Raw genomic sequence first — 15,751 nt, forward strand, 5'->3', positions numbered from 1 at the left:
GCTTTGGGCTCTTGTTCAAATGTAAATCCTCTTGTGTTATTTATCAGCTGCTCAGATACCTCTATGAGAAAAGGAAAACAAAGGCACAGAGAACCAAGTAGACAGTTTGCAGGGATGGGGGTGGCCAAAAACAAGTCATTCTTACTTTGTGATTCTGTCATGAGCTACCTCTGTCTGACCACAGCCCTCATGTGATGGCACAGTTCATGTTCCAGCCTACTTCCCTCTCTTAACTGGAACACCAGGCAAAATAATTGCTCAAAAAGTCTTGCAAAAAGAAAAAAAAAAGGTTTAACCAGCAGAACTCAAGAGAGCACACAAAAGCTGATGACATTCTAGGAGAGGAAGCAGCTGCTGACCATCTGCTAGGAGAGAGTACATTACACTCAAGTGTATAAACAGAGTTAACTCCACATAGGCTATAGTTCTGATTTAGATTAATAAGTTCCATATATGTGTGTTCTCTTCTGTTCAGAAGTTCATAAAAAATAAAGTAATTTAATTCAACAAAAATGTGTTAAGTGATGACTACACAAATGGTGTTATACCAAGTATTCTTTGTCAAGGTTTAATACGTGGAGACCAACTTTTGAAGTCATACTTATTAGCTGTATGGTCTGTAATAAGTTACTTAACCTCTCTGAGCCTTACTTTCTCTATAAAATGTAAACTACTTCATGAATTATTATAAACCACCGTATGAGAAGTACACAGAAGAGTATATTTGTAGCATATCATAAACACTTAATAATTGATGGCTGTTAGTATTAAGAGGAAGTATTGAAGTGCTCCACAGTGTTTAAGAACAAAATCTTTGAACTTGGACTTTTGCTGAAATTTTGACTTTACCACTTTCTAGAAATGTGATCTTAGGAGTAACCTCTGAGACTGAGTTTTCTCGTCTGTAAAATGGGGAGGGGGACAGCACCTAGATCCTTGGGGTTACTGTGAGGACTTAATGAGACAATTCAGATAAAATGCTTATTAAAATACCTAGTGCATACTAATTTCTCAATACATGTTAGCTGCTATTAATAGCAGGAACAGCACAAAGTAAACACCACCTAACTCCTCCCTACAGCAGCTTATATTTTTAGTGGAGAGAACAGGCCAAAACAGGTGATCAGAGTAACTAGCATGACATAATTCAGTGCCAAATGAGTAATACAAGCAGCATATGTATTCGGGATTTGACACGAGAGCAATAAAGGCTGGAGAAAGCAAGTATATTTCAGTTTTCTGATAGCTCATTTAGTTGGAAATTCAAGTCGCACCCTCTCCCACTTGGAAGCCCTTTGCCTTTTCCCTTTGCAGTATTGTATGGGGACATCAGTTTCTGTTCTAGATCATGGTTACTCTATTTCAGAAATAGACTGATCTGCAAATGCCCAGAAGAGCTCTGCTCAGCTGTGGACCTGGTCACTTCCTTTGGAGTTATTAAACTGTCAACACTGGCTTATTTTAGTAAGTAGAGATGCTCCTCAACTTATGATGGCATTACATCCCAATAAACACCTCATATGTTGAAAATATCCAAAGTCGAAAATGCATTTAATACACCTAACCTACTGAACATCATAGCTTAGCCTAGCCTATATTAAACATTCTCAGAACACTTACATGACCTACAGTGGGGCAAAATAATCTAATAAAAGGGTAATATGCAAATTGACCAAATGGCAGAACAACCAGAACACCCACGGCCCCTTGCCCCTGCTGGCCCCACCCCTGAGCGGGCACCCCGACCCTGATGGGGGGGGCAGCCAGCAAACCACCCACAGCCCCTAGCCCCGGCCGGCCCTGCTCATGGCCCCTTGCCCCAGCCGCCCACCCCCGATGGCCCCCATCAGGGCAGGCTGGCTGGACCCACCAGAGCACAAATTCATGCACCGGGCCTCTAGCTTTATAATAAAGTGTTGAATATCCCATATAATTTATTAAATACTGTACCAAAAGTGAAAAACAATGGATATATGGGTACTCATCACTAATGTACACAGTTAAAAGCACAGTGGGCCTGAAGAATGTTTGAAGCATTGAACTAAAATTAATTACACATGAGAGTGTATCATACTGCATAGCACTAGTCCAGGAAAAGATCAAAATTCAAACTTCAAAGTACAGTTTCTAGCAAATGTGTATCGTTTTTTGTGCCATCGTAAGTCAAACCATGATAAGTCTGTATTTTGAAACTCCCTTGAGGAGCTAAAGCAATTGAACCAAGGAATTTGCCCATGTGTGCTGGGCTCCTTTAAAAGCCAATACAAAACACTTGGTTTCGAACCTCTAAAACTCAAATGCACAGGGCCGGGGCAGGTGGCACACAACTGAGTGGCACAGTCCCTGTGGTCTTGAGGTGCCACCTATGGAAACTACACTCTACGGGTACCACAGTTTTAAATCTAGGTAAAAATTTCAAATTAAAAAGACAAACAAAACTGCAGTTTGTGGCCCAAACAAAAATGTCTGAGGCCCAGTTTGTGACCTCTACTCTAAAGTCTATCAATGAGACTGATGCCCTGAGGTTATGCTGCATAATGTTATGCCCAGTGCCCCACAGAGACCTCTAATTAGCATATTTTGTACTAGATTCGGAATAATAAAACTGTATATAATCCAACCAATACTAACTACTCAAATTTGAATACACCAGAGCCTCCAAGTATCTACCTGATCTGACTCTAGAGTTCATTCTGTTTTTCACACATGCCACACTCATTCCTTCCAAGGCTTTGTACTTGCTGTCCCCTCCAACCCCAGATCTTCACATGGCTAGCTCCTGCTCATCATTGTGGTCTCATCTCTGGTCACCACTTTGGATGATTACCCTACCTACTATTCCCTCAGGCCTTCCCATCACTGTACTATATCACCCCATTTAATTTTCTTCATAGCATCCATTCCCTGAAATTAGCTTATTCATTTATATATTTACCTTCTTATTTATATTTATATAGTGCATGGCACATGGTAGTCACATAATAAAATTTTTTTTGAAATATGTTTTTACTGATTTTTTAGAGAGCAAGGAAGGAAGACTGAGAGAAAAACATTAATGTGAGAGAAACGTTGATCAGCTGCCTCCTGCACACACCCCAACAAGGGTTCAAGCCCACAACCTGGGCATGTGCCCTGACCAGGAATGGAACCAGTGATGTTTCAATGCACAGGACGATGATCAACCAACTGAGCCATATGAACCAGGTCTAATAAAATTTTTTTGAGCAAATGAATTAATATATGGCTTAAATCTTGCAGTCAATGCTATCATAAACCCTCAAACCTTCCACCAACCTATTTCAGACAAGGAATTATCATCATCATAATTATGTGACAAATCTAAGAGCTAAATTTCATTGATATTTCAATGTGTTATACTATAAGAAATTCAAGTGAAAGAAAAATATCCAAATAAAAACAACAATCTAAGAAACACTTACAGATAAAATATGCTTCTCAGTTTGGCTGTTATTGACTTCTACTTGATAAGATAAGCAAGTGCTAATAAAATTCTGTGGATTCTTCCCTAGCACGTATAAGTCACCATGTTGAAAGAAGAGCCTTTTAATATGTGGAGGATCAGGTTGCACTGAAAGAGAAATAGAAGAATACAAATTAGCTTCCAGAGTTTATTTTGATGAGATACATATGTGGGAACAGATAACAAAAGTCACAAAGTTAAATCAAAATAGGGCTGATACTTTTAATGGCCTTCCATGATCAGGCATACAGTTCTAGATTTCTGATTAGCCATGGTTAATGAAGGAAGCTTATGTTAAATTGCCTAGTAATGGATTTAAGGAACATCTTTGGGTGTCTGGCAAATGGCATGAACTCTGATATGCATCTGGTTAGAACATGGCCAGGGTATAATCAAGACATCCAGCTGCATCATAAAGAAAAGAAGTGTCTGGTCCAGATGTGCCTCCACCTAATGGGTAACGGGCACCAAGTGCAAGGGGTTTCCCCAGCTGTTACCCATTTTGCCAATCAAAGACCACAATTTAAACATTAGCCTAGTCTCTGACACATGCTACAACAATGATGAACCTCAAGGACATTATGCTAAGTGAAATAAGCCCATCACAAAAGGACAACTACTATATGATTCCATTTATGAAGTATCCAAAGTTGTCAAAATCATAGCAACAGAAAGTAAGAAGGTGGTTACCAAGAGCAGGGGGGAGGGATGAGAGGGAATTAGTGTTTGGGGGCATCAAGTTTCAGTTTTACAAGATAAAAAGTTCTTGAGATCTGATGCACAACAATGTGAATATATTTAACTGTTGAACAGTACATTTAGAAATGGTTAAGATGATAAATTTAATGTTATGTGATTATAACCACAATGTAAAATAAAGTAAAAAAAATTAGTTTAGTCAATTTAGTTTTTTCGGGAGTCAGCTATGTGTAAGACCGCGCAACAGAAGAGAATGAATAATTAACAAAAAATCTGAAGATGTCACCTTCTAGCTGAGAAGTATCTCCCTTTATGTCACCACTAATCTCTAGGAAGAAAATTAGCAAAATGAGCTTCAAAAGGTCCATCGAGGACAACCTGCCAAGCAAGGAAGAGGACAAAGAAGGGCTTTGCTTCAGATTATCCCACTTGGCATGTTACCGCAACTTCACTCCCTGGAGCTACAAACTAAGCTCCCTTTGGTTCACTATTAGAATTCACTTCCCTGAGTATCTGAAAGAGCAAATAGTGTTCTGCTCACAGACTTGGGAGCTTTTGTTAATTCATGGTTATTTGCCTATACATTTTCTGTATACCATTTAGCCAGTATCTGAGCTCTTTGTCGGGGTACTGCAACATATAAACAAACACAATGCTTACAGTAGTCTGCTTTAGAGATTTACAAAACACTTTTATACACCTCACATCATTTGAACCTTCTACAGTTGACCCTTGAACAACAGAGGGTTAAGGGAGTCACTGCCACCCCTAGTCAAAAATCTGCATATAACTTTTGACTCCCGAAACACTTAACAACTAATAACATACTATTAACCAGAAGCCTTCCCGATAGTACAAACAGTTGATTGATGCATATGTATTTTATATGTATTATATACTGTATTCTTATAATAAAGTAAGCTAGAGAAAATGTTATTAAGAAAATTATATGAAAAATACATTTACAGCACTGTACAGATTGAAAAAAATACATGTATAAGTGGACCCACACAGTTCAAACCCATGCTGTTCAAGGGTTAAATGTACAATCCTTAGAGATCAAGAGGGACCATGCACCCCATTTTATAGATGAGGAAACAAAGAGAATGTATATAGCTTTTCCAAAGTGAAGAAGCTAGCACCTCAAGCAGGTATTTTATTTTCAAGTGGGAGGCTCTTTCTAATAGGCTGATACTCAGCTGCACTGGTTGTTCTCATTGATCAGTGCCTGGACCACTCAGAATGTTAGACAATTTGAATATCACCCCTGATCATTCTACCTCCAGTTTAAGCTTTTTAAAAATAAACTATAACATAGATTGTTCAGGAACTATATTCAATCATAGTTATTCTGCAGCACCATCCTGTCAAGTATAAGTAAAAGAGAACAGATCTTAAAAGTCAGAGAGCCTGGGTTCCAATCTTGGTTCTATAACTAACTGCTTGCTGTCTCAGTGTACTCATAAGTGAACAAAGAGAAAACATGTGCATAGGTACTAAATAAAATAATTTCTAAACTTGCTTCTTTAAAAAAGATCAAGTAAAGATATATAAGCATAGTCTTTTTTCTGGTAAGATCTTAAAAACAAAATCTGTTTCTATTGTATGTATTGATTTTTCAAAAGACATTAACACTTTTATCCACGCTGTCATAGAGGACTTTGAAAACTTACCACGAGAAGTTAAAGGCACTATATGAAAGGATGGTCTAATTTTTCCTGCATTATCCTTGACCATCACTTGAACACTCTGTGGGTCGAAACTGGAATCATTTACTTTAGTCAGAGTAAAAGAACAAGTAATGTGTTGACCTTCTCTAGAGATGTTTTCACATTGATGAATTTTTCCCAAGCTGCTGTGCCTACAAGGTAAAATGAGACAATCTTCTGCATTATTTTTAACAAGAAACTCAAGAAACAAAGGCAGACATTGTTGGGTTGGGTTTTGTTTTATTTTGTTTTGTTTTGAATGACCTAAGATGTCCATGAAAAGCAATATTTGCAATATGGCAAGATAGATTTTTCTAAAACGACACTTTACATGGTTCCATTTTATACTCTAAGAGAAACAAATGTTCCTATAGCCATGGAAACTATAGGAGTACTGGTTCTTTTCCTTCTTCTGAATACGAAGTGTTATGAGGGCAGGTTGAGAAGTTTTATGCTTCTTGAATATATCCCATCTGCTGAATTCCATGGTTCTCCTCTGGTCCCGCTTTCTGCTCCTTCCTTGTTTTCTTGTCTTGTTCCTCTCCCTTCTCCTCTTCTCAGAGGGTTTCCATCCAGTCAATAGCCTTCTGCACATCTCTCTCTATTTCTTAGTCCCACATCTGTTCAGCCCCAGCCTATAATTTCCATCCTTTGATTAGAATTTTTATGCTAGGGATGCCTAGTCCTAACCTCTCACCTTGGATCCAGTCCCAGATTTCCAAATGCTCCATTCTAGTGTTCCACTCTTGCCTCAAATTCAATGACCAAAACATATGTCCCCTTTTCCCTGACAAATTGCCTTTCCTTCTAATGTTCCAAATTTCCACCAGTCTGAGCTCATTTCCTCTGGGCTCCTCAATTTCAGCCTTTGAAATTCCATTTTCCCCTTCTTTTCCCTATATTCTATCACTAAATTCTGTTATTTCATTCTTTGCAAAGCTTCTTGAATTCTCTCCTGTGATATTTCCATTGGTCTCACCCAGTTTCATGTCCTAATCACTTCGGATTTCATGTCTTCTCCAGACTGACCTCTGGGACCTTCATTATTAGTTCCCTCCAATCACTGCCAGATCTATGTTCCAGAATACACTGTCTTTCTAAGTGTCTTACTTCACCATGTGGTTTTAACTGTCTTCCATAACCAGTACTGCTGGTGTATTACTTCCCATTTCGAAAACCTCTACATATACCTTTCCTCAATGATCATCAGCACCTAGCACAGTGCAAGCACAGAGAATGTGCTCACTACACTTTTTTGTCTATGCTATCAAAGGATTCTGTTTTGTAGTAAGTGGCAGAAGAGTCAAGCTTTACATTGTCAGCCACAATGGGAGCTGTGCAACAGGGAAACAGTTTAAATAATGGACTAAGAGTAAAGAGTTCAAAACCCTTGACCTGTTATCGCAGAATCATCTGTAGTCATTTAAAATGTAGATTCCTCAAACCCTCTCCCAGAGGATCCTATTTAGAAGGCCTAGGGATCAGCATTTTAACAGCAATTCTCCAGGGGATTCTACTGCAAATCAGGATTTATAAAACTTAGATCTACTCCCATAAATACAGTCAACTGATCTTTAACAAAGGAGCAAAGGCAATACCAAGGAGCAAAGATAGTCTTTTCAACAAATGGTGCCAGAACAGCTAGACGTCCACATGCAAAAAATAAATCTAGTCACAGACCTTACACCCTTCACAAAACTAAACTCACAATGGGTCACAGACTTAAATGTAAAATGTACAACTATAAATCTTCTATGTAATAATATAGAATAAAACCTAGATGAACTTAGGTATGATAATGACTTTTTTAGACACAACACCAAAGGTATGATCTATAAAAAAAATAATAAGCTAGACTTCATTAAAATTAAAAACTTCTGCTCTGCAAGACAATATCAAGAAAATAAGAAAACAAGCCACAGAATGCAAGAAAATATTTGCAAAAGACATCTGCTAAAGGGCTAGTATCCAAAAAATACACAAAGAACTCTAAAAACTCAACAAGAAAACAAACAACCCAACTAAAAAATGGGCCAAAGACCCTCACAGACACCTCACCAAAGATATATAGATGGTAAGTAAGCACATGAAAAGATGCTCCACAACAGGGAAATGCAAATTAAAGCAACAATATAACACTAAACACCTATCAAAATGGTCAAAATCCAGAATGCTGATGACACCAAATGCTGGTAAATATGTGGAGCAACAGGAACTTTAATTCATTACTGGTGGGAATGCAAAATGGTCACTTTGGAAGACAATTTGGAAGTTTCTTTAAAAAGTGAACATACTCTTACCATACAATCCAGCAATCATACTCTAGTACTTACTTAAAGGAGTTAAAAACTTATGTCCACATAAAATCCTGCATATACCATTCATAGCCAGAGTTGGAAAGCAACCAATATGTCCTTCAGTCCTTCAGGTTGCAGGCTCAATCCCTGGCAGGGGCCTGCAGGAGGCAGCGATTGATGTTTCTCTCTCATTGATGTTTCTCTCTCTCCCTCTCCCTTCATCTCTCTGAAATCAATGAAAACTTATGTCCACACAAATCCTGCATATACCATTCATTGTTAGAGTTTGAAAGCAACCAAAATGTCCTTCAGTAGGTGAATGGATAAATAAACTGTGGTACACCCAGAAAATGGAACATTATTTAGCCCTAAAAAGAAATGAGCTATCAAGCCATGAAAAGACATGGAAGAACCTTAAATTCATATTACTAAGTAAAAGAAGCCAGTTTGAAAAGGCTAGATACTGTATGATTCCAACTATATGACATTCTGGGAAAAGGCAAAACTATAGAGACCGTAAAAGGATCAGTGCTTGTCAGGGGTTGGGGGAAGAGATGAAAAGGCAGAGAATAAAGAATTTTAGGGCAAGGAAAATACTCTGCATGATACTATAATTGTGGATACATGTTATTATACATGCATCCAAACACATAAAATATTTAACAGCAAGAGTGACCCCTAAGATAAACTATGGACTTTGGGTGATAATGATGTGTCAAAGTAGGTTCACCATTGGTAACAAATGTACCATTCTGGTGGGGGATGTTGATAATACGGGAGTCTGTGCATGTGTGGGGATAGGGGTTACGTGGGAAATTTCTGTATCTTCCTCTCAATTTTGTTGTAAACCTAAAACTGCTCCAAGAAAATAAGGTATTAAAAAAAAGAAAAGTTCAGATCTAATATATTTAATCCTTCAAAGGCTGTGCAAAGAAATTCTTCAATATAACAAAATGCTCTTGTCCCTTAAGAAACAGTACATAAGGCTTTGCTCCTAATTGTAGGCCCCAGTGGTTCATGAAGGAAAACAGTCTTTTAAAAACTCACTGCCTTGGCTAGTTTTTAGAACAGAGGCCTGGAATGTTTTTCCACAGACAGCCAGAAACAGAAACCAAGATACTGATGACATTTTTGTTACATAACTAAAGAAAACTACGTAGAAAGTTAACTTTTTTTTTTGTTTCAAATAATGAAAGGAACTCTTCTAATGGGAATCGAGATTCCTTTTTCAGTTTTGTACCCTGAGTATGTCACATATTCTCATGGACCCCAGATATAAAATTTATTTTTTGTTGTAATTTAGAAAAAATAAGAAAAAGTGAACTAATGTTTCTTAAAATGTTTTTTGTTGATTTTAGAGAGAGAGGGAGAAGGATAGATGGAAACATCAATGAGAGAGAAACATCAAGAAAAACATTGATTGGCTGCCTCCTGCACTCTTCCTACTGTGAACTGAACCCGAAACCTGGGCATGTGCCCCAACCGGGAAGTGACTCAGTGATCTCTTGATTCATGGGTCAATGCTCAACCACTGAGCCACGCTGGCTGGGCAATATTGGTTTTGAATAGACAATTTTGGGGGACTTCCTGTGAAAGATTAGATGATAAGCTAAGACAGAAGGCATTTAGCTGCTTCGTGTTAAAAATTCACACACTGGCCCAGCCCCTGTGGCGCAGTTGGTTGAGCATCATCCCCTGCACCAGGAGGTTGCAGGCCAATCCCCAGTAGGGGGCATGCAGGAGGAAGCGATCAATGTATCTCTCTCACTGATGTTTCTATCTCTCTCTCCCTCTCCCTCCCTCTCTCCGAAATCAATAAAAACATATTTTTAAAAATCTTCAAAATTCACACACTGAAATCCTCCACAGACTCACACTGCAAACATACAGATGGAATGGACAAATGAAAGACTATTTCCTCAACTCTGAAGATGATTAATGTGGTAAGAAATTCCCTAAAACTCACTGACATGGCTAGTCTGTAGCTACTAAGGTCAGGCTCCTTCAATGCCAGATTCTCGCTCCAGAGCCACAAGTCACAACCCTGGGGCTTCAAAATGACACTACATTTTTGGATTGGGGATTTGGGAAACAGTCTGAGAGCTTTACATGATTTAAACTGATACCTAAATCAATTTCAAATGCTTGGTAAGGAATAAGCCATATGTCTCGCCTTCTTTTGTGATTCTGATTGTAAAGAATCTCTCTAGAGGAGAGCAGAAGAGGAGGAAGTATGGGCTAGGTGCTATTCCTTCAAGATAGAGAAGAGGCCAGCAATGTGTACTGGCTATATCTGCAAGGGAGTGGGATGAATAATATAAAACAATATAGCTATCATGTATGGAGTGCTTACTCTATACATGTTAGCAGTTAGACATGGCTCTAAACACTTTTCATACAACAGCGGCCCTCACAACAACCTGAAGAAGTAGTACTATTATTACTATTTCCATTTTACAGTTTACAAAACTGAGGCTCAAAGAAAAGGCGCTTGTCCCAAATTACACTTGCTAGTAAGAAAGAGAGCCAAGATTTGAACCTAGGGAGTGTGGCTCCAGAAAAGAATAAGTTATGGGATGGTGAGGGCAGAAGATATAGAATCTATATCTGCACAGGCCAACAAAATTTTCTGGGGTTATGGAAATATTCGATATCTGTGCTATCTAATACAGGAGCCACTAGCCACGTGTGAAATTGGCTAGTAAGACTTGAACAATGAAGTTTTAATTTGCTTTAATTTTAATTAACTTAAATTAAAATGTAAATAATCACATGTTGGCTAGTGGCTCCTGTGTTGGACAGTGCAGGTTTTTATTATAACAAGAGTCTATGCTAATGACCAACTCCAGGAATGTGTATGACAAGAAGTGCTACCCCTAATCCCTGCCCCATTGAGTGCAAGGAACCATCACTCTCTTGGGATGACTTCTTGAGTCACACCCAATGATGGTAGATTTTGGTTTGCAGGCTGAAAGGCAACCCAGGCACTGTCTGTTATCAGCTTTGGCAGGACAATGCATCAACCTGGAAGAAGATTGGTTGTTCCAGTCTTTTGTAACTTATTCACCCAGGAGGGCAATCATTTCGCAACTTGCTTTAAGATTTGGTTGTGCTAGTATATTGCCCAAGACACTTCCCTATTTTTCTTGTAAGAAATCCAAGGGCTACATCACCATCTACATCACCCCAATTTCTATATCTGGGTTACTTTCCTGGGTAGTCTTGCTATGGAATAACAAAGTTTTGAGGCAACTCCGTTTCCTTTCCCTGCTCCCTCTATAGACACAGACTCTTTAAAGATCTTCCCTGTGATTATACCAATACTGATTGCAGGGAAAGCAAGAGGAGTTAATAGCGAAATAAACAAAGGATGTTACTAACTCTTGAGAGCTCTTAAAAGCCTGTAATAACAGCTCTCTCCAGACTTCACTGCAACATCAACAGAGCCAGGCTATTCCTTTTAAGACTTAGTTCTATAGCCCTTTCACTAGCAATTCTTTAGGGCAGTGATGGTGAACCTATGACAGAGGTGACACGCGAACTCATTTTTTTGGTTGATTTTTCTTTGTTAAATGGCATTTAAATATATAAAATAAATATCAAAAATATACATCTTTGTTTTACTATGGTTGCAAATATCAAAAAATTTCTATATGTGACTCAGCACCAGAGTTAAGTTAGGGTTTTCAAAATGCTGACACGCCGAGCTCAAAAGGTTCGCCATCACTGCTTTAGGGAGTCAAATCTACTCAATCCTCCAATTTTTAGCCCTGAACCATAATGTTCCTGAGTTGTTTATCCCTCCTAAATTCTCACCCCAGTTCCAAATGTTCTTTCGCTTTAGTTCCTACCAAACATTCAAACTCATATATGGAGCCCGCACCTACCATGTCAGACACAGGGGAAAACAAGACACAGTCCCTGCTCTCAAGGGAGACCGAAGTCTGGGGAGGGCTACCACAAAGTAAACAGGAAACGACAACACAATGTGCTGAGTACTATTGCATGGGAAAGTGCAAGGTTCCGTGGGATACAACTATGATGGGGCACACAAAGCTAGACTTCAGAGGTCAAGAAAGGCTTTCTGGAGAGGAAGTAATGTTTGAGTTAAGATAAGAAAAAAGAAGAGGAATCCAAGTGATCAGGCCTACCTCTCTACATTTTAAGCTGTAGGAGCAAAGAGGCATGTATCTTATCTCAGCTGCCCATTCAGTGCTTTACCCGCAATGTGTACTAATTAAAGCTTTATTGAATTGAATTGGTTAACCTGGTCCTTTCTTCCTTGTCCTGTTGCTAATAATTCTAGCCTCTAAAGCAGTGGTTCTCAACCTTGACTGCACATTAAAATCACCTGGGAATCTTTTTAAAATCCTGGGCCTCATCAAGAATTTAAAAAGATTCCCAGGTGATTCTAATGTGCAACCAAGATTGGGAGGATGAAGCCCAGAAATCAGGATTTTAAAAAGATTCCCAGGTGATTCTAATGTGCAGCCAAGGTTGAGAACCACTGCTCTAAAGGAAAGGAAATGATTAAAGATGAATTTAGAAATATAACAGGTTTTGTAGCTGTAGTCATAAATATCAAATATGTTATTTTGTGGAGAGCTAAATTATTTTGTAAATCTGGGCATGATATAATTTTCCCTTTTAAAGGTAGACACCAAAGATTCATACATTACTGGTATGAATGGAAAATGGTACAGCCATTCTAGAAAATAGCTTGGCAGTTTGTTATAAATCTAAATATGCAATTACCATAGGCCCTAATAACTGTATTCTTGGTCATTTATTCCAGAGAATGGATATATGTTCGCAAATATTCACAGCAGATCATTCATAAGCAAAAAATTAGAAACAACCAAGATATCCTCCAATAAATTAATGCTTAAACCAACTGGTACATCCATATCTTGGACTACTACTCAGCAATAAAAAGGAATAAATGAACTATTAATACACACAACACACAACAACTTGGATACTATACAGAGGTGGGGTTTTTTTTAGTCAGCCTCTAACAGTTATATGTTGTATGATTCCATTCCAGTAACATTCTTAAAATGACAAAATTATAGAGATGAACAGATTAGTGGTTGTCAGAGTTTAGAAACTTGGGGGAAAGGAGTAGAGGGAGAGGAGGTGCTGAAGGGAGGTAGATATAGCTATAAAAGGGAAACTTAAGGAATCCTTGTGGTAATGGAACCATTCTATATCAATACATGTGATAAAATTGCATAGAATTACACACACACACACACTCATATGAGTGCATTTAATACTGGTAAACATTGGATGAGTTGAGTGGACTGTACCAATGCCAATTTTCTGGTTTTGATTTTGTACTCTAGTTACACAGGATGTTACCATTGGGAGAAGCTGGGTGAAGGGTATGCAGGATCTCCTTGTGCATTTTTGCAACATCCTGTGGATCTATAATTATTTTTGAAAGTTTTTTCAAAGTAGCCACCAAAATCAAATGCATTTTTCACTAAAGCAAACTGCCCATCTCCTGGGGTGTTCCGAAAAGAATTAGCTGTTCTTTAAAAAAAAAAATACTAAGTTAGATCCAAAGGCTCCCAACACCATCACAATCAGTCATTTCTCTATAAGTCTCTTGTCCACACTTACCAGTAGGAGAGAGTATAGTTAGTGTCAGGACTTGTGTTCCTTCCGGGGAGCCAAGTGCACTTCATGTAGTTCAGGTTGTGCGAAACACATTGTAGCTCAGTCACAGCCGACTCAGGATCGCCTAGAATACCCAGCCAAGAGTTTAGGACCTTCCTTTCCTTGTAAGGCAGGCTAGCCAATCACTCTGGGGCATGGGAATGGTGGGGGTGCTGCATGCTGCTTTACCCAAATCTAAAATGTTCACAACCTTCTCTCTCACCTCCCAATACTAAGAAAATACCTTTATTATCATTGAGGGGCCCTCTTATATCCCTAACTGGAGAGTTGAAAGGTCAAATAATATTTTCGTAATAAGAAATGACTACAGCCGAACCGGTTTGACTCAGTGGATAGAGCGTCGGCCTGCGGACTCAAGGGTCCCAGGTTCGATTCCAGTCAAGGGCATGTACCTTGGTTGCGGGCATATCCCCAGTAGGGGGTGTGCAGGAGGCAGCTGATCGATGTTTCTCTCCCATTGATGTTTCTAACTCTCTATTCCTCTCCCTTCCTCTCTGTAAAAATTCAATAAAATATATTAAAAAAAAAAGAAATGACTACAGAATTCCTAAATTAATGAGAAAATATAAACAACCTACCTACATTCTTTACTTTTTGAACAAAATTGCTTAATTTTCATTATATAACTTATTTATCACACTTGAATCCAAAATTAAATTTGTTTACTTCTTATAAAGTTTCATTTTTTTAAAAAAAAATTGAGTTTCTCTGAAATTATTCAAAGGAATATATTATCTATTCTGAAGATAAATTCCAAAAAGGAGTATCAAAAATATATTTATCTTGGCAGCATCCATTAGAATATTTTTTATTGTCATGAATTTGTGTGTCATCCTTGTGCAGGAAGCATGTTAATCTTCTCTGTATCATTCCAATTTTAGTACACATGCTGCCAAAGCAAGCACTATCTATCTTTAAAAACAAATAAGTTTAGCTCAGCCGGCATGGTTCAGTGGTTGAGCATTGACCTATGAACCAGGAGGTGACAGTTCGATTCCGGGTTGTGGGCTCAAATCAATGATTCTCTCTCATTGATGTTTCTATCTCTCTTTCACTCTCCCTTCCCCTTTGAAATCAATAAAAATATATTAAAAAAAAAAAACAAGTTTAGCCCTGGCTGGTGTGCCCTGGCTGGTTAGAGTGTTGGCCTATACACCAAAGGGACTCAGATTTGGTTCCTGGTCAAAGGCATACACCTGAGTTGCAGGTTTGATACCCAATCCCAGTTGGGGTGTATGTGGGAGGCAACAAATGATGTGCCTCTCTCACATCAATGTTCCTGTCTCTCTCTCTCCCCTCCCCCGTTCCCTCCCTGCCTTCCACTCTTTAAAAATCAATAATTGAAAAATATCCTTGGGTGAGGATTAACAAAAATAAAGTTTACTAGGTTATAATTTACCTCATCTTTTGATTAATACTGACACATCTTGTTTTAAATACTAAACATTCTTCTTGAACGAATTCAGGGAAAGGTATGCATAACATAATTCTTAGTAGCTGCCTATTGTGTGTTATGACTTTAGGAGCTTTAAAATCTTTATGATCTGAAATTTCTATTCTTAACATATTTTTTAGTTGAAGCATCAAGTCTTTATATTAAACTAGAGGCTCGGTGCATGAAATTTGTGCATGGGGGGTGGGAATCAGCCCAGCTTGCACCCTCTCCAATCTGGGACCCCTCGGGGGATGTCTGACTGCCTCTCGCAATCTGGGACCGCTGGCTCCTAACTGCTTGCCTGCCTGCCTGCCTGATTGCCCCTAACCACCTTTGCCTGCCTGCCTGATCACCTCTAACTGCTCCCCTGCTGGACTAGCTGCCCCTAACTGCCTCTGCCTCGCCCCACACCCGGGACCCAGGGCTTCCCTCCCTCCGGCCAGCC

At 38.8% G+C, this 15,751-nt stretch overlaps 1 protein-coding gene across 1 annotated transcript in view; it reads right to left on the reverse strand.

Moving 5' to 3' along the window:
* IL13RA1 (interleukin 13 receptor, alpha 1) overlaps positions 1-15,751 on the reverse strand; it is a 63,130-nt gene that overhangs the window by 28,991 nt on the left and 18,388 nt on the right. The window contains exons 4-6 of the mRNA XM_014534184.1: positions 13,815-13,935; positions 5,854-6,041; positions 3,441-3,589 (exon numbers count right to left, since the gene is read on the reverse strand). Coding sequence (XP_014389670.1) covers positions 3,441-3,589; positions 5,854-6,041; positions 13,815-13,935 — 458 coding nt within the window. The remainder of the gene's footprint in view (positions 1-3,440; positions 3,590-5,853; positions 6,042-13,814; positions 13,936-15,751) is intronic.

The sequence above is a fragment of the Myotis brandtii genome, unplaced genomic scaffold, assembly GCF_000412655.1.
Source record: "Myotis brandtii unplaced genomic scaffold, ASM41265v1 scaffold126, whole genome shotgun sequence".
Taxonomy (NCBI): Eukaryota; Metazoa; Chordata; class Mammalia; order Chiroptera; family Vespertilionidae; genus Myotis; species Myotis brandtii.